Below are 18,284 nucleotides of genomic sequence, written 5' to 3'. Positions count from 1 at the left end.
CTCAGTTAGTTCCCCATCTTCTCCCACCCCTTTCAACCGCCGGGTAAGATCCTGAATGACTGAATGTAATTAAACTGCTTATTGCTATTATTTATTGCTCATTATACCCTAAAATTTCTTTTATTTAGGAAGCATAAATGCTCAGCCCTGACAGCTCCACAAAATCTTAAGACAAACCAGGTCTGCTGCTCTTGGAGAACTGTCTTTGCAGTGTTTTTGACACAACCTCATCTGCTATATAGTTAACAGCCATTGAAAAAGAAGAATGGCAAGACAGAACGCTCGTAAGGCAAATCTACCCAATATCAACAAATAACTTTTAACCCGAAAAGTTCCACTTGTGCCCCCCTTCATTGGACCTAAATCTGTTCACTCATTACTCAGTGCTTTCGGAATGCTGCTGGTGGTTAAGAAACAAGCAATGTCTTGGTGCTAAGAAGGCATTCCTACTGAAGCAAAAGTAACACACAATCATTTACTAGATGCTTTAGGCAAGAAATGACATCTGAGTATATACACTTTAGAGAAGATTAAAATAAACTCACATTCAATTTCAACTGGAAAACAACATAAATAGTAAATAAAATACTTTAAATCCTGCAAATAAGAACCGGTTTACAGTAAGTTGTAGTTTGCAACTCCTCACTCTTGCACTCAGTGCAAGGGAGGGGGCATGCGCTGAAATGAAACACAAAGTAAACTTTATTTAATGGGCCAGTGGGTAGCTGGTCCAAAAGCTATTTATAGCAAGTTGGCTGGCATACAGTATTCTTAGGGGAGGGCCACGTTATAGATTTAGTAAAGTAGGTTCTTTGACAACTGAATTGTAAATGAAGTTTTAAACATTAATCTGTCTCAAGTATGCTCTCAGTCATGCCATATCTCACATCTTGTAAGGCTGTAAAGAAGCCACTTTCACTGCATGTCACTTTTCACTGTATGTCTTAAGACCAAACACATTTCTACCCTGCTCTCAATGAAAAAATGAACAGGCTAATTTTCAGAATTAGCTTTCTGTTTACAGCAAGTTAAAAACACTCTGTGAAATAAAATCTTGCATCGAGTCAATCTCAAAGGACAAGCAGTATTTTTATTTCCTTTTAATCCAGTATCAGAATCCCTTAGTGGCCATTGTTCTGCTGTTACTGCCCCTATGGCACACCTCATGGCTTGTGTCACCAAAAGCAGACAGGAGTGATTTTGAGTATGATTTCACTCCAAAAGAAATGAGGGTGTGCAAAGAATGTCTAGGAAGAAGACAGGAAAGTGTGCTGCAGTGAAATGTCAGAACTGAAGCACTACTGGAGTGTGTTCCCACACTAGGAAGACCCTTAAGCTACAATCCCTTCAGGTCACAGAGAATTTCCTAAGAGGAGGTGCCCTTCTTTAGACACTTAGGACACGTTACAGGAGGTATATATACTACAACAAATCTCCAAGAGAGGTTAAAACAGATGAAGTTATTACTACCAGTGAATCTGTGTGAGGTTAGAACTGAGTGCATCAGCTCTAGAGCTTGTCTTGAAACAGGTAATGCAAGGATTTGCTCTAAGGCTGGCAAGAGGCATTTGAGGAATGGGAGTCTGTCACATCTAATGTTTTTCACCCAGCTGTGCTGACTGCTAAAGTCAGTGTATTTCTTCACTGGCTGGAAAGATTCTATAGGAAGTCTCAAGCTGGTTTGGAAAGTTTTATAAAGGGTCTAGCTCCTCTGATCCCAAGGTAAAGTAACCAGCTGGACTGTGTTAATCATGAGGAGCTTAAAATTATGAAGAATTTAACAGTTTCATAACACAACATATACAGTTATATGGTGAGAATTTGACTAATCTGATGCTTAAAAAATATATTAAAATCTATTTTAAATTCTGGAAAATACCTTACAAAAATATCTTCACTTAAACTATATATTATACAAAAACTGACTGGTATGTGGGTTTACAGTACAAAATGATTATTGGTGATTACAAAAGGGAAGAGTGATCTATACTACCCCTTAATGAAACACAGGGCATTATATCTCACTGCCTGGAATTAGACTTTTGTCAGATAATTTCCAATATAACTCAAAAACTTTCAAACAGTATCTATTTTATTAAACCTTTTTCTGAAATCCTGTTCAGTTTCTTTTAAAAATCACCACAGTGGTGTGGCCCAAGGAAGATGAGTAACCCAGCTAAGGACAGAAATAATTGCTCTAGATAAGAAGACCTGTAGAGAGCTAAATACAGCAACATCTACAGTTGTTTCTACTGCCCATACTATCAATTTCCTCTACCAGTTTCTAAAAGGAAGTGACACCAGCGGACAATTCCTTTATAATCAATTTACGGGCAGAAGCAACAATTTTTGGTCTAGATTGGAATTAGTTTAAATACATGGGTTTAATAAATACAAATATACACATCTGTATACATTAAATGTTGTCACGTGTATAATTTCAACATATACATTATATACAGAAATACATACAGTACATGCTCCTCCTGACAACACTATCTCATTTTTCCAAGTGTCACCAAAAGGTGTGATAAGAAAATGAAGGGAGGTTAAATGTAGGATCTGACTGAGAACCAAGGTATCATTTCTCTATAATGCAAGACTTATAACAAATACAACTAAAGACAAATGCTGTGCTAGATTTCCTCAGGTAAAGCTTAGGAATCAATGGTATTCCCTGGGTGGTGAGTAAAAGCTAAATCTGGCCCTGTGTAGTGTCCTGAAATTCATGGAAATTTGTGTTGTGGCTGTGTCTAAAGTTTTATGGATACAACAGGTAATAAAAGAGGTTGTGTAATCTAACACTTTAGCCAGTCCCAAAGTAGACCACAGTAGCCTTCTGATTCTTTACTGCTACCATAAATTTGTTTACATTGGAGTGGTCCAGATGACTCCACGGTCTCAGTTAGGAAAGATCAAATGGTTGTTGACAACTGGGGAGCTTGCACCATTTTGTCTCTTAAAATGCTGTGCAGCAAATAAGAGCAGTTTCTTAAGTATCTAAAGTTTGATCCAGAGTAACTAGTCCTCTTTTTTACCATTATGTCTCAAAATAAAGGAATTCAAAAGAAGCTACAGTAAAGTGGATCACAAGAATGCCTCCTTAGTACAGTTTCTCAAGACAAATTAATCAACATATTCCAGTTTTAAAGCACTTTAAGAAAAAGTGAGATGCAAAACAAGATGTAATCTGTACATTAAGATGGATTTCCAAAAGGAACATGAATTCAAGCACAAGCAGAAAAAATGAGGACAATACAGATGTCAAGACATTCAGTAGCATGGCTTTTGTTCATCTCCAATTACAGCACAGCTCATGCACCACACATCTTACAATTTTACATACTGTACATAATATAGAAATATTTAAGTTAAAATTTCTTTCACTGATATACTGTACTCAAATTTGAAATCCTGAGAAGAAAAAAGATAAATGTGTGGTTACGTATGTGCACTATATCTCTGGTATCACCAACACATACACCACTGGATATCAGAAAGTCCAGAGAGAGAAATTACATGCTGGAAGTGTAAATCATAAAAGCCATTTTCTCTTTTCTTTGTTTGGGAGAGACATTAGGAAAGAAATTCTATTCTGTAGTACACAACGGTATATACAGGTACATAAAACTATGAAGTTGGCTAATGACTGCAGGTTGTAGTAACAGTCTGTCAGTGTCTTACTGGCTGCACCACAGTGGCTTCAGCTGCATACTGGGAAGAAGAGGAATACCAGCTACCTTGCATGTGGTACTAGCCCACATTTTACAGCTAGGATGTGTGGCTCACGTCAGTCCCTAACACCACTTGAAAAACACTGACATACTTCTTTCCACTTAGAGGTGCCTGGTGTCAACAACAACTACACTTGACTTCTCAGGTGATTTCCAGTGCTGCAGAGCACTTGTCCATGCGTGCTGGAAGGAAAACTGACAGGTCCATATTTATCACAAATGCAACCCCAGGTATTTTCTTGATCTTGCATTCCCCATAATTCATATTCCAACATTAGTCATGCAGTTCCACTACACATCAGGATGTTCAACATGCTGTGACCTTGTGGACATTTTGCAAACAAGCCAGTAGGCGATGGTATGGGGTTCCTGGAGATGCTACCACCTCAAACACCGACTGGAAGGCCCTCCGATCCAATTCTTCATCAATCTGGTGTCGGTAGAAGTCTATGGCCACCAAACAGAAGATGTTAACATCCACTTGCTCTGATTTTCCCATTCTACTGATAATATGTGGAAGACTGAAATGTAAGTTAAGGTCATAAAATGACAGACATTGCTCTTCTTTTGGTTTAGCAGTTTCAAACACTGGTCTCCATTAAAACAGTTTAGTCTTGAGTTTACCAACAACATTCAAGTGCAAAATACTGTCATCTAGCAATTAACTGCTACTACATAAATCCTATTTCTTCATTAACATCACATAATTTCTTATCATCAGAAATTTATTTCAAGCTAGCAGTAGTTTTCTTTATCCATTGGAGCAAACAATGCAATCAGCAACTGCTGACAGCCAAAGAGCACTGCTGCAATTGAGTCATTAGGACATTTCAAACATGACAAATGGCCACATTTTTGTCTGATCACAAAATGCAACAGTTATTTTTCTGTTTGTTTGATGGGGTTGTTTGTTTTTAAATAAACCCAGCACTAATACCACCTACGTATATGTATCTTTTTCCTGTTCCAATTTATTTGGCTGATGGCATTCCACTGCCAAAGCTCAGAATTACTGCAGTGCATAGACAGGGTGATAACTGCAAAATACAGTTTGTATGTAGAGGATAATTCTCTTGATTTTGAGTTTGTTGGCTTTTTTCATTTTTTTCAATGTATTTTAGCTTGCAGAAGGAATAGAGAGCAAAGCTTTTAAAGGTCATAGCAGTGCTATCTTGGTGAAGCTTTTAAAAAGTCCTTCAAAGTAAGGACTTTCCCAATCATCTAGCATTGTCAAAAGGAACTGATCTTAAAGCAGTAGTTTTAGATAACTTTGTTGTCATAATCTGTTTAGAAGTTCTCTTTTTTCCCCTACAAACCTGAGGTACCAACAGCACAAAGCAATATATATACCATCACTATCTGCAGTAAAACTGCCTTTGTGCTGTGTTACACTTGTACCCTTATCCTTCAAGGCTTTACACTATAATTACCCAGAAATGGCACACATTCAATCTTTTTAGGATACATTGCTGAAATCCACTGACTGGTGGAAGCACTGACAAAAAAACAGGAAAGACTCCACATTGCCATTGCCACAGGTGTTCTTTGTGTGAAATTGGAGAGAGAGAGCATCACCCAGTCACGGACCATTGAGGACTGTCCAGTGCTATGCAGTGTCTGGAATACCTGCAAAATATTGTACACAGGAATAAAGACAGGGTGGATGGATGTGGGAAGAAGTTCTGTTTCTCTTGTAAAGGTTCTCTCCAGCTACAAAGCTCTGACGGTCACAAACTGGATTCCTGGAGACAACTCTGAGTCTAATGAATTAATGAACTGGACTCATGACATATGTGCCAAACTGAACTAATCATACAGAAATATAAGACTTGTCTGGTGTCCCTGTTTTTATAGCTCAAATGCGCTGTGCACATACTGTCTCCAGTGATGCACAAGTCCAGCAGGTGCTGAAGAGCCAAAAACCCAGAAGCCCAGCTGAGTCCACAGAGGCTTGACTGTTGGGTTCATAAGGTGATGGCTCCCTCAGACCTAGAATCTAAGCACCAGGATCACAACTACTAATTTTCTGTATTTTCTTGTTATCTGTGACTGAACTGTCCTTCTGTGAGCTTTGGCTTCCAGGTGACATGGCAATTCTAGCCCTCAATGCTGCCTGGAAGCCAAAACTCACAGCATCACAGCTCAATCACTGTGACTGGTTTGTTAGATATAATTAACAAACCCCTCAGCTGAGCTGTCAATTATTTAGAAATCTTCTGAAACATTTAAGAAAAATAAATGTATCAATACTACCTTATAAACTACTGTTGCCATGAATTGTGGGTATGGCTGCTGATTGGACAGAAATTCCCCAATGACTTTGTTCATTACATCTTGTGGGGGGAAGAAATCATCAAGGAACTGTGGAAGAATCCGAGCCACTACTCGAGCTTCAAAAGGAAATCCCTTCCTGATCCTGCAAATAATAAAAAATAAAATATTTTATGATTGAATTCAAATACCCATCTTGTTCTTTCCCAATGGAAAGAACATTTTACTTTCATCTCTGAATAGGCACCTTTCCAACACTGATGAATCCAAATCTTCATGGGTAACAGACTACCCAAAGAGGTCTATCAAAGCTGTCAGAAGCTGTTACAGGTGTGTCTTTACCCTACACTCTCCCCTGTTCTTTTTTAAATAGTCACATTTTTTGAAGGTTTGGAATTGCATCAGAGATGAGACTTACCAACAGGAATGCTGAAAACATTACACAAGAACAAAAAAGGACAGGGAGATCACTCCTCCTAGTTATCAGAGCAAGGACCATTTATAAGCAGAACACTGATTTCCATTCATTAGGTCTTTGCATTAGAATGACCAATGTAACAAACAAGAAAAGTAAGTTGCATTGCTGTGCAAAGAGGGGAAAAGATACTCCAACATACAGACAATTTTGTTTAAATCATACTGATTGGAAAGTGTTTCTAATAAAGGCTGCATCTGTTGATTTGTCAAGATCAAGTTACCATGTGATTCTTCCCTGCAAAAGTTATTTTTTGCTTTTACTAGTCACATTTGTTTTGCTAACTCTTCAGAGTGATATATTCTAAAGCACTCAAGCACTGACTGCTCTAGTTCTGTTCTCACCAAGTGCAGAAGTGAAACCCTCCTCCAGTGTTATGGAAAAACCACAGAACACTTTAAAAAATGTAAACCATTACCCACAAACTACTATGCAAAATCTAACATGCTATACTCACTTAAGACAGCTTGAGATTGTCAGATCAAAACAGGGCTTTTGAAATGTTTCCATTAATGAGTTCCATGTGAATACAGAAGTTTTCCTGTATCCTTCCACTGCAACTACTTAACAGGCTCAGAAAGAGCAATTCTTGTGGGGGGGGGGGGGGGGAAAGAAAGTTTTAAACTCTTAGGGTGGTTTGAAAGATTATTTCCTGTAAACTGGATTTATATCCTTGATTATGTAGAAGACATCCTGAAAAGCACTTAAGAGTTTGACCTGAAGGGAGCTGGAAATACATTTATGAAGTATTATGGTTTGTGCAGCACACAGTCTCAGTTAGGACATGTCTGGTTTTCATTTACATTCCTGTACATTTGTGCTGCCTTCAGCAATTCCATCAGTGTTACTGTGTATACCAGGAGCGTAACTTTTAAGCAAGAGTAAGTAGAGAGTACAGTTAATCATTAATTAACTGTAAGAACTGTCAAATAGAGAAGTGACCACACAGTGACAAACAGAATCATTTCCCTCCCAGAACCCCACTTACACATTTTGTCCTCTTACCTATCAAAAAGGACAGATACTCGTTCCATAGCTACAATCACAGATTCACTGTCAGGAGCACCAGGATTTGCATCTGTTATACGGCTGGGACTGATTTTTTCCTTTCCTAAACCAAAATAATATTACAAGTTAACTGGGGATATTAAAATACACTTCTCTTACTCTTGGTAACAAAAATAAGTTAAGAAAATTAGCACTGTTCTTCAGCCAGTCTCTCAGCACATCAGAAGTATAAAAAACTGAATACCTGTGTACATGCAAGTCAGCATTAATCCAAGGGCTGCCATTGCTCTGTGGGGGCTCTGCACATTCACCCTGTCAACACTCAGTTTAACCAGCGACTCACTGTCCAGCCTAGAAAGCTGCTCTGAAAGGAGGAGTCGTTCCAATCCTCTCAGGACACAGTGATAAATAATGGATGGTGTTGATTCATCACTTCCAGACACCATGACTCCACACATCTGAAATACAGCAAAAAGCCAACTGCCTGGTTTTGAGGTGTATTTAGGTCATCTTCTAGCATCATACCCCAATAGTATGCGACAGCATGAGGTATCAACAAAAACTGATTAAACTAAACCCAAAAGCAAAGCCACACCTCAGTAATCAAGTTAAGTGTTAAAGACAGCTATGTGGTGATCTCAGGTTACATGACCACCGCTAACTGGAGGCATCACAACATACCTGTATAATTCCTGCAGAGAATTCAGGCCCTACATCAAGTGGGTAATTCTCAATCAAATAGAAAGCAGCTGCACACATTACCAAGATGTGCTGTTGGTTATGGATATTCACACAACTGTAAATGAGCAAAAACACTAGTGGTCACCTCAAAGTTGTCTAGGTCACAGAGACACTATAAACAATTCCTTGAAACACAAAGTATTTTTGCACATGAAACATAAGCCCTTTTTAAAATCACAGAAAGTATCTCCGAGATGCCATAAGAGAACACTGATTACCACGAAAATGACAGAGAAATGATATTTAAGTAACACAGTTTACCAAAGACACAAAAGCCTGTACTATCAGTTTTCTCACCCTCAAATATGATTTCACTCTAAGTTAAACCTAAAACTGGATGATATTTTCAATGAAAATGCCAAAACCTGCTTGATACAACAGCCTGCTCTAAAATGTACTGGCAACCACCAACAACAGAGAGCCCTTTTGTTCACACATAAACACGCAACAGTTTGGAGCGAGGGGGAAAGGGGGAAGAGTCTTACTGTGCTACTCCTCTCAAATTGGAGAGCAGATACTCGCTGATAATTGGAATGAGTTGCTTTGCTGTCTCGTCGAGCAAGTCACACTCAAGGATATAAAGAATTCCATGCAGAGCTCCAATCCGACTTGGCATATGGGTGCTTCTTAGGGTTGATTCCAGCAGTCGACTTACTGGTTCAGCCACAGCTTTATCCTAATACATTCAACAAGAGTATTCATTAGAAGTCAACACTGGTTTAAAAACTGGCAAGTCCTGTCATTTGGAAATACTTGGAACAAACTGAAGAATAGAAAATAGGGAACAAACCAGAGCCTAGCTTAAACTACTTTGAATCAAATACAAGACTAATACAATCAGGTAAGAGATGAGTTGCAGATTAACTAGTAAATTGATGCTACTTTTATTTGTACAAAGTTATGTCACGATTTAAAATGAAAAAAACCCAAACAAGATAAGGATTAGTTCAGTAAATAGTACGTGCTATTAAGAATATAGGACTTGAATGATTGAAATTTTCTGGCCTTCCAGCTAAGCACAAAGGATGCTTCCATCTGAAACAAATTGGTACCAGACAACTATACTCTGCCATCTACTATCTGTCTACTCAACTCATAGCACATTGTTCCATTTATATGTTCTCTGAGAGCACTGGTACTCAGACCTACACGTCTTTCCCCTCCACCAATCCAATGATCTGGATGACGGAATCAAGTGCACTCTCAGGCAGGAATGTTGATCTGCTGGAGGACAGGAAGGCTCCACAGAGGGATCTGGACAGGCTGGATCAATGGGCCAAGGCCAATGGTCTGAGGTTCAACAAGGCCAAGTGACAGGTCCTGCCCCTGGGTCACAACAACCCCTGCAGTGCTACAGGCTGGGGCAGAGTGGCTGGAAAGGGCGCGGTGGAAAAGGACCTGGGGGTGCTGGTTGAGAGTGGCTGAACATGAACCAGGTGTGCCCAACAAGGCCAAGGGCAACTGGCCTGGATCAGCAATAGTGTGTCCAGCAGGACCAGGGCAGTGACCATCACCCTGTACTTCACAGAATCATTAAGGCTGGAAAAGCCGTCCAAGATCGAGTCCAACCTTTGACTTAGCAACACCATCAACTAAACCACAGCACTAAGTGCCATGTCCAGTTGTTTCTTGAACACCTCCACCAATGGTGACTCCACCACTTCCCTGGGCAGCCTGTTCCAATGCTTAACCAACCTTTCAGTGAAGAAATTTTTCCTAATAGCCAACCTAAACCTCCCCTGGCACACTGAACCATTTCCTCTTGTCCTGTCACTTTTCACCTAGGAGAAGAGACCGACCCCTACTCTGCTATAATCTTTCAAGAAGTTGTAGAGATTGATAAGGTCCCCCCTGAGCCTCCTTAGGCTCCAGCCTTAGGGAAATGGTGTAGTTAGGTCAATGGTTGGGCTCAATTATTTTAAGGGTCTTTTCCAACCTAAATGATTCCACAATTGTATGTTTAGTATTCACAGGTGAAGCAGGTATCAGATACTTCACTCTTTGTTATCAAATAACACAACTTACTGGAATATGCAGAATCTATTCTGAATTTTAGTTTTGGAAAGTCTTTTCCTTACTATTTAAGTAATTAGAAGAAATTACTTGTTTTACCTTGTCCCTTTACTCATTAAGTATCTAAAATACAGGCCAGTTAGATAGTGTCTGCTCTCTAGCTGCTCTTTTTAGGTGGATTTTCTACATAACTGAGCACAGAACAGCAAGCAACTCTTGATGGAAACACCTTCTTGTTTTTTAAGTCCCACCAAGCTGTTATATTCAGCTGTCTGCTTGTGAGAAGGTGTTACTAGCTCACTGAGTGGGAAATGGCAGCCCAGTCAGAATAAGCTGATCTCTAAAACTGTTTCTGTATGTTTGCCATCACCTTCCCAGCCTTCCCTTGCGCAGTTGCTGCTGAAACAGCTACTGGAAGCCCCACCCTAAAAGCCTTTCAAAATTTCTTTTACCACTGTTACCTATATTGCTTTATATTAGTCTCAGAGTTTCTAAAAGTGCTAACTCCTTCCAAAGTTATTTGTTATTTTTTTTTTCCTAAATATTTAGCAAAATTTTCCTAAAAATTTAGGGAAAAAAATTCCACTCTGCAATGTTCACTGGAAAGTACTCTGGTCTACACATTTCAAGACAGAATGATGCAGTGGAGGGAAGAGTGAGGGAAAGACAAGGGATACCTGACTATCTGGGGCTATATATTTATCACATGCACTGTCCCAGCCTCCCATGAGGTTACAGCCATTCACCAGTAATACAAATCTAGCAAAAGATGTTCCACGATTCCTCATATCTGTCCTGAAATGTAACAAATGAGGAGTCCAGGGCAAAGGCAACACTGAACTGAATAAGACAAACCAAAAAACACATTAAATTATGCTCAAATCTTGAAAACTATCAACCAAAACAACCTTTCTGTTTAAATACAGGGCAACTGGAGATAATGTTTGCAAACTCTGAAAGCCCAAAATACATATCCTATTACTTCTTACAGCCATGCAGATCAGCTAAAGGATATTCTTAGAGATAAACCACCCTCACCAAGTACACCAGGTTTTGCAACAGAAGCTGAGTTAACCTAGACACTCATGAAATTTGCAATAAACTTTCTGAGAATTTCTTACCATTCCAAGAACAGCAGCAGCTTTACAAGTAGCTGGTATCAAATACTGGACAAGAATCTCATCTTCTGATGGATGCACCTTTCGCAACTCTGTCAGTGTTGTGTACATCATCTCAAACTGATTCCTTTCTGTAAATAAGTCTGACACTGCCAGAAGCTGTACAGAAATTAAAATTGAATATAAAAAAAATCCCATTAACAGACAGCCAAACATTGACTCTCCCTTCTGTTATAATTGTGAGCAAAAGATTCCTCAATTGATCTATTAAATGTGTAAACATTTACTCAAGGGTCTGAAATAACTATTAACTATTGTTGTCCGGAATTAATTCCACCATTCATCCCGGATAATAATGACCTCCAAGAGATCCTTTTTACCAAAAACTGACAAAATCAAAGCCACTATAGTAAGTAACTCTGGGACATGAATAAACATTGTTATTTACCATGTATTAAAACATCCCAAAACACACAACACATATATCTCTTGCAAGGATAGTTTCATTTTAAGTCTCTTATGATAGTGAATAATGGCTGCCAAGACACATTCCACACCTTTTTTCTTTCGTTTTGCTTCTACACTTAATAATCAATTTAGTTCTCTAATACATTATTGTTCCATCTTCATTTTCTTACAAAGGAATAGGATAAGCAAATCTTGCTTTAGCACACAATCAAGTAAAATATCAACTATCATTAAGTAACAATAAAGTATTTGTAATGTAGCAGCAGAATACACAATCCAGATGCTTATATAGCTTCAATCAGTATAATGCTGTAGTTGCTCAAGTTGTATCTGTGTACTGCCCACAGAACAGCACTGCAAAGAAAATTCTGTGTGTTCCATATATTAAAAGATGCTTTACAAAGGCTGCTTAGCTCTGAACACTTGATAACATATACTCAATTAGGATTCTGAATAATAATTCAGACTTACTGAGCGCACCACTTCACTGATCAAAATGACTGGTGTTCTCTTGCTAGGGTTGGATGGCAATATCCACTGACTGTACAGTTCAAGCAAGAACTGAGAACAAGAATGGATATCTACACCAGCCCGGTGCTTCCTGCAAGGAACAATAAACAAGTGTTAAAATGGCTGTTCTTAAGCACTGCTAAAATGCTTGACTTGAAATAATAGTTATTTACCAGCATCCAACTTATAAACCCAGCTTATTGAACTCAACATGAAGAAATAACCTTATCTATGACTCAGAAGAGAGAAAAAACATAAAAATCAAGATACCTGGTGTTTATAGGAGAGGTTGGTGGTGAGGAAAGAGCAGGTACGTCATTCTCATCTTCCTCATCCTCACCCCACTCTTCTTCTCTCAGTGGAGTGATATTATTTCCTAACCATATCGAGTGTATAGAGACCTTGAACACATACACAGAAGAGAAAAACAAATAGCAAAGAAGTGCATTTAACACCACCACAGTCTAGAGAAATCTTAGAAGCCAAATATATTTTCCATTTAAATGACAGGCAACACACAGTCTTCTGGCTGAGGAGACACCCAGTTATGACCTACCCTCCAGAACTCAGAGCTTTTAGTTTCTATTTGATGTCATGCAATGCTTCTTAACTGATTTTTCAGAACTAGAAGAAATGTAATAAAAATCAAGTTTAAAGTTGAGCTTTCAACAAACCTGTCCCAGTTTGTAATCCATATCTCCTATTTCTCGTTCAGTATTGATCTGCAGTAAGAGTTTTTCATGGCTGATAAGAGCACCTGTAACGAAACACAAGACGAATTTTTAGAAAGTGCCTAACAAAGCACACGTGAAAATGGCTTCACTTCCTGCAAACTGGATTTCAAATTTTTCGGAGAGTATTTTTTCCACTTTTTAAGTGTAAAAGAAATTCACTCTCCCCTTCTCCCCCACAAACAAGCACTTACCTGTAGTAGCAGGAGAAAGTGATGGAACAGGGTCCCAAGCTTGGTATAAGTGATGAGTAGCAATATTATCTCTCTTAGACACCATAGCCTGGATTTCCTGTTCAACAATTCCCCTGATAACACTTAGCTTCCTCCCAAACCTGAAAGCCCAAGATAAATCAATTTTAGCAGATCTTTCCTTTAATAGTTTCATGCAAGTCTGTCTGGCTTACTCTGCAATGTTGTGTATCTATGCTTATTTTCATTATCAGGGAAATGAAAATGCTGAAAAATACATTCTGCACACTGTTTATTAGATTTTATTAAGATGTTATCTTTTTCAGATAATCTTTTAACTCAGCAGGTTCACAATGCTAAGTCCACATAACTTCCATGTAAACAGACCCACCCATGTATACTCTTGCTTAGAAAATACAATCCATTCATATTTTTGCTACAGCTAGATTAAGCAACTGTCATTATGTATTAACAACAAGTTTTATGTATTTGAAAACAAGTAAAAAGAAGTACCTTGTGTCCAGAGCTTTTAAAGCTTTGTTGCGGGGCTGCTGTTCCAAACAGCTAACTGCTGGATTGCCTGCAACAGGTATGGCCATTGCACTCAGCACCAGGGAGGTTATGGCTTGCACTGCAAGAACATTAATTTGGGTCCTCTCTGTATCTTCCTGTAAAATGAACTCACTGTAATTTGAATTGTTAAAAAAAAAAAAAAAAAAAATCCCAAAAGCTCTGAATATCAGTTTGTCATGTTTCACTAAATTATCATTAATAAGCCTGATAGCTACGCTTCTTCCCATCCAGAAATATATGTGACATAAACAAGGCACACAAAGCACTGACTGCAATTAATTTCTAGTCAAGAATCTTAAAAAAAAAAAAAAACTGTGTTGAGTGATGTTCTAATAAAGAGCTGAAACAGCTTCATGATTTTTTTCCATACTATTTACATGCTTGCAGAGGCTTTAAGCCAGAATATGGATGTGTCTGAACTCACCAGGATATGAAAAAAAGGAAATACAAAATATAAAAAATTCCTTAGTGTTAGTCACTTCTTTTCTGCTTTACCGTTTTATTAATAGAAACACTTTTCTTGGTTTAAGTAAAATTTCATTACCTCTTGCTGGTTCTCCTCTTGGTCCATTACAATGGGCTGAGTTACGAGCACACCAAGCAAAGTAGCCCAAGTCTCTTCAAACTGAGTACGACTGATCCATCCTATGGAAACACTCAGAGATAGCCATTTATGTCTTAATACAAAGTTAAACAAGACACAGCATTAAAAAAAAAGTACATTGTTTCCACAGACTTAGTTTCATACCATTTCCTATTCATTTTGGCATTTTTTGCAAGGGAAGAAGCTCCCCAGGGAAGTCGTCACAGCACCAAGCCTGACAGATTTTAGTGTTTGGACAATACTCTCAGGCCCATGGTGTGACTCTTGGGAATGGTCCTGTGCAGGGCCAGGAGTTTGGACTTGATGACCTTTGTGGGTCCCTTACAAGTCAGCATATTCTGTGATTCTGTGATCTACTGGGTGTGGATGGGTATGGCAGAGAACAACACCACAGCTTGTCTCCTTCAGCTCCAAGAAGGCGGAGAGAACTGGAAACACTGTGCTAACACAGTCATAGAACAGTTTGGGTTGGAAGGGTCCTTTCAAGATCTTCTAGTCCAACCCAAACATCTGATGCCTGAGCTGAAGGTAGGTAACAGGTATCTTATCACAGGACTTTATACTGTAATAGAAAAAAAAAAAGAGGGGGGGAAGCAAAATATTCTCAAACGTGCTGTCAAGCGTATGCTTCAGAAAATAAGTGGTCATTCTGCAAGAGCACACTGAAATCCCCGTGAGCTGGAATAATATTTGGCTTTATTTCTACCATTTACTCTCTTCATTGAACAAAATGTAAGAATTACTGCAGCACAATTACTAACCTGCTCTGAAATACTATGTGTCTTCCACATAAGCAACAAAAGTAAGCAAACAGTTTCAGATATAGTTATTCAGTAATTTCAAAACATGGGTAAATGCCCAATAAGAGCCAAGTATATTAATTTAATTTTGTACATACCAAGTGTATTAATGCGATAGATGAACTCCTTAAATATTTCCTTTTCTTGAAGAAATTCTACTGGGATTTCAGGAAAAACTGTGCCAAAGTCACCCAAAGGCTTTGGTGACCAGCCTAATTTCCAGACCTAAAGAAGTATAACGGAAGTTTAATTATCTACACCAGATATAGTATTTGCATTACAGCTCTAAATATACAGGCACCATTCAAAGGCAACAAGACACCAGTAAATAAAGTAGTTCTCCAGACAGAAAAACACTCAAAGGAAGATGGAACATCTAACACAACTTATAACAATGTATACCATATTTCTAATTTTAGGGCTTTTTCCATCATACTTCCTTAATTATCCAGTTTTGTGATCCACGTTTAGATACAGAAGCAAGTAAGTTCCTGTCACATATTTCAGTTTAGAGATTGTGCAGAAATTATGCTGAAATGGAATTCAAGGAAGACAGCTCACATACTACTGGTGCCTGAAAAAGCACACTGATACATCACAGAGGGGGCAAAAAAGTCTCAACCAAAAAAAATACTATGTTTTGACATCCCTGCAAAAACAGAGTGCTGAAATAGAGAAATGGCCTTGCACATATTACTACCCAGGGTTCAAAAAGACAAACTGATTGATCAAACCAGCTTAAGGTTGAAGTCCTACTGATGTAGGACTTAGGATGCAGCACCATGTTTGGTTTTCAAAGTTTTTCAATAACGTTGAAGTCCTGAAAGCACAGAATAATAAACATACCAAGGGAGGTACTCTGGTGTAGCTGTTCACTAGAGGCAGCCTTGCTAAACTGATAATGATGTTCTTGAGGACAGGAGTGAGAAACGCAGGGATGCTGCTGTTCCTTTTGTGCCCCAATGACAAGACAGTCTGTAAGCATTCCACCATCTCCGCTATCATTTCACATGCTGCAATAATGTGTTTTGTTTCTTTGTTAGGAGAGAAAGAAATTCAGTTTTATGAATCCACTCAAAAGACAAATAATTTAAAAAGACAGAAACACAAAAAATTCTTAACAAAAGAGTATGTCAACAAAAAACCACAATAAGGATGCATACAAAGAAACTTTAAAAATTTAAAATCCCACAACACTTTAAAAAGCTCAGTCTGTAGCACACTGTACAGCTAACAGAGTCCCCAAAAAGAAAAAACTGCATTAAAGTATAACTTTCAAGAATAAACAACTATACCTGCCAAAAATATGTCAACCTATATTTAACAGACATTTACCAAATACAAATAAGGTCTCAGATGAACTTTCACTGTTAAAAATAATAGTAATGGAAAGGGTACCTAAAATATTTCTTCAGTGAAAGTTTAGGCCAGAAGCAAAATTCACTTTTTACTTACTCTGTGCATTTGAATCAATTTCCCCCTCACTTAAAGGTTTTGAAGTGTTCTTCTTTCTTTCAGGACTAAGAAGTTGATTACCAGGTTCCACAGCAACTGAATTGGAGAAAAATATTTGAAAGATACAGCTATTACATACTTCATATTCCACTTTTTTAATCAACACCACATAGTAGTAAAATTTGGCATTTGCCAAGTTCGAAAGTAAATGCTAAATTTTAAACAGGAAATTAAAGTAGTAAAAAATGAATTTGTCAAACAAATAATTAATAAGGACTCAAAGGAAATATTCCAGACACGCAGCATTTGATCAATGATGACTGGCAATCTATTAACAAAATTTTTCTCCGAGCTGTTCAAACCACACTCACCTGCTTCTATGATAAATCTAATGCAGTTAATTAAGGAGCAAGCATATGTCACATAAGCTGCAGAAGACAGCAAATTCCAAAGACTAGGCTGCTGTAGTGTCAGACAGCAACAATCCAGACTAGCTTGAAGATCTACACTTAATGGAATCTGGTCATGCACTAAATGCCATGATAGTGCCTGTACAAAAAGAGAAGTTTCCTATTAATAGCAAATTCTCACAACAGAACAACTTCTAACCAAGAGTGATTTTTTTTTAACTTGGCAAAATGTAAAGTTTTAGTAGCAAATAGTATTGATTTTTTCCTCAGAAAATTATGACATTCATATACTGTTTATTAAGTGTCCCAAAAATCAGTGCAGGACCCATTCTCCCAAAGGCCATCATCATTACATCAGTCAATCAACCTCTCCTTATATAAAACTGTCCTTGTCCCATAACCCAAATCTCATTTGCTAGCACAGGTCAAACACAAAAACCACTGAAGAAATTTCTACAGTTAAAACAAAAGAATTGCCCCAATCAAAAATTACTCAGTGGTGATCAGTTTAAGATAGAGCTGTTCCCTCTCCCAACATTTCATCACATCTTTAATTACGGTGTAGTTTCTTACCTCTACTGACATCACTACGAATTTCAGGATATCATCCTCTTTGTCAGGAGGAACACGGAGACCAGCTGGTAGTTTTGAGAGTAACAACAAATACTGAGCCAGTGCACGACAAAGTGTCATCATAGACTGATACATCACCTCATCTCCTATAAAATAAGACTGGATGAAATCTAGCAGTTTGAATTTTTTTCCCTTCAATAAATGTTTTTCAGAACTATTTCATAAGCACTTTTATGCCAGGTATCTTGATTTTTTTAAAAATAGTAAGTTCATGTATTCACAAGACATCTGTAAAGTATCTTTGCAGAGGAGAGAATAAACTTTAAAAGACCATTATTTCTATTACCAAAGATATCGCTTAGTTTTTTCCAGTAGGCTGATGGCTCAGTTGGCAATAGTGGCTGAAAAACCTGGTGGCTGGCTGGAAGGTTTTGTACAGCAGAAGACACATGATCCAGAGTTACCCTCCGAGCTGTTTCAAAGAGGCTGTTCTTCTGGTCCCTTGAGAGCTCATTCATGCCGAGGCTTAAACAAGGTGCTAACAAGCTTAGGTTGAATTCCTGAAATCAAATAGTAAATAAAAAGAAATTGCTTTTAAAGTGAAACTAA

At 38.1% G+C, this 18,284-nt stretch overlaps 1 protein-coding gene across 3 annotated transcripts in view; it reads right to left on the bottom strand.

The window, feature by feature from the left end:
- Nucleotides 1–213: 213 nt before the first annotated feature.
- HTT (huntingtin) overlaps nucleotides 214–18,284 on the bottom strand; it is a 77,801-nt gene continuing 59,730 nt past the window's right edge. For 2 of the 3 annotated variants that reach the window (XM_032108138.1, XM_032108141.1), the window contains 20 exons: nucleotides 18,022–18,235; nucleotides 17,676–17,821; nucleotides 17,064–17,241; nucleotides 16,693–16,788; nucleotides 16,084–16,271; nucleotides 15,336–15,462; nucleotides 14,378–14,478; nucleotides 13,774–13,928; nucleotides 13,264–13,403; nucleotides 13,013–13,095; nucleotides 12,609–12,739; nucleotides 12,300–12,429; nucleotides 11,364–11,519; nucleotides 8,715–8,905; nucleotides 8,170–8,284; nucleotides 7,733–7,946; nucleotides 7,486–7,591; nucleotides 5,988–6,150; nucleotides 5,200–5,360; nucleotides 214–4,255 (listed from right to left, as the gene is read on the bottom strand). In XM_032108138.1, the coding sequence (XP_031964029.1) occupies nucleotides 4,042–4,255; nucleotides 5,200–5,360; nucleotides 5,988–6,150; nucleotides 7,486–7,591; nucleotides 7,733–7,946; nucleotides 8,170–8,284; nucleotides 8,715–8,905; nucleotides 11,364–11,519; nucleotides 12,300–12,429; nucleotides 12,609–12,739; nucleotides 13,013–13,095; nucleotides 13,264–13,403; nucleotides 13,774–13,928; nucleotides 14,378–14,478; nucleotides 15,336–15,462; nucleotides 16,084–16,271; nucleotides 16,693–16,788; nucleotides 17,064–17,241; nucleotides 17,676–17,821; nucleotides 18,022–18,235 (3,009 nt within the window). In that variant the 3' untranslated portion in view covers nucleotides 214–4,041. The remainder of the gene's footprint in view (nucleotides 4,256–5,199; nucleotides 5,361–5,987; nucleotides 6,151–7,485; nucleotides 7,592–7,732; nucleotides 7,947–8,169; nucleotides 8,285–8,714; nucleotides 8,906–11,363; nucleotides 11,520–12,299; nucleotides 12,430–12,608; nucleotides 12,740–13,012; nucleotides 13,096–13,263; nucleotides 13,404–13,773; nucleotides 13,929–14,377; nucleotides 14,479–15,335; nucleotides 15,463–16,083; nucleotides 16,272–16,692; nucleotides 16,789–17,063; nucleotides 17,242–17,675; nucleotides 17,822–18,021; nucleotides 18,236–18,284) is intronic. The other variant, XM_032108140.1, reaches the window with a different exon arrangement.

The sequence above is a fragment of the Corvus moneduloides genome, chromosome 5 (genome assembly GCF_009650955.1).
Source record: "Corvus moneduloides isolate bCorMon1 chromosome 5, bCorMon1.pri, whole genome shotgun sequence".
NCBI lineage: Eukaryota > Metazoa > Chordata > Aves > Passeriformes > Corvidae > Corvus > Corvus moneduloides.
Note: the sequence above shows the minus strand (reverse complement) of the source record. Positions and strands in the feature narration are given on the sequence as shown.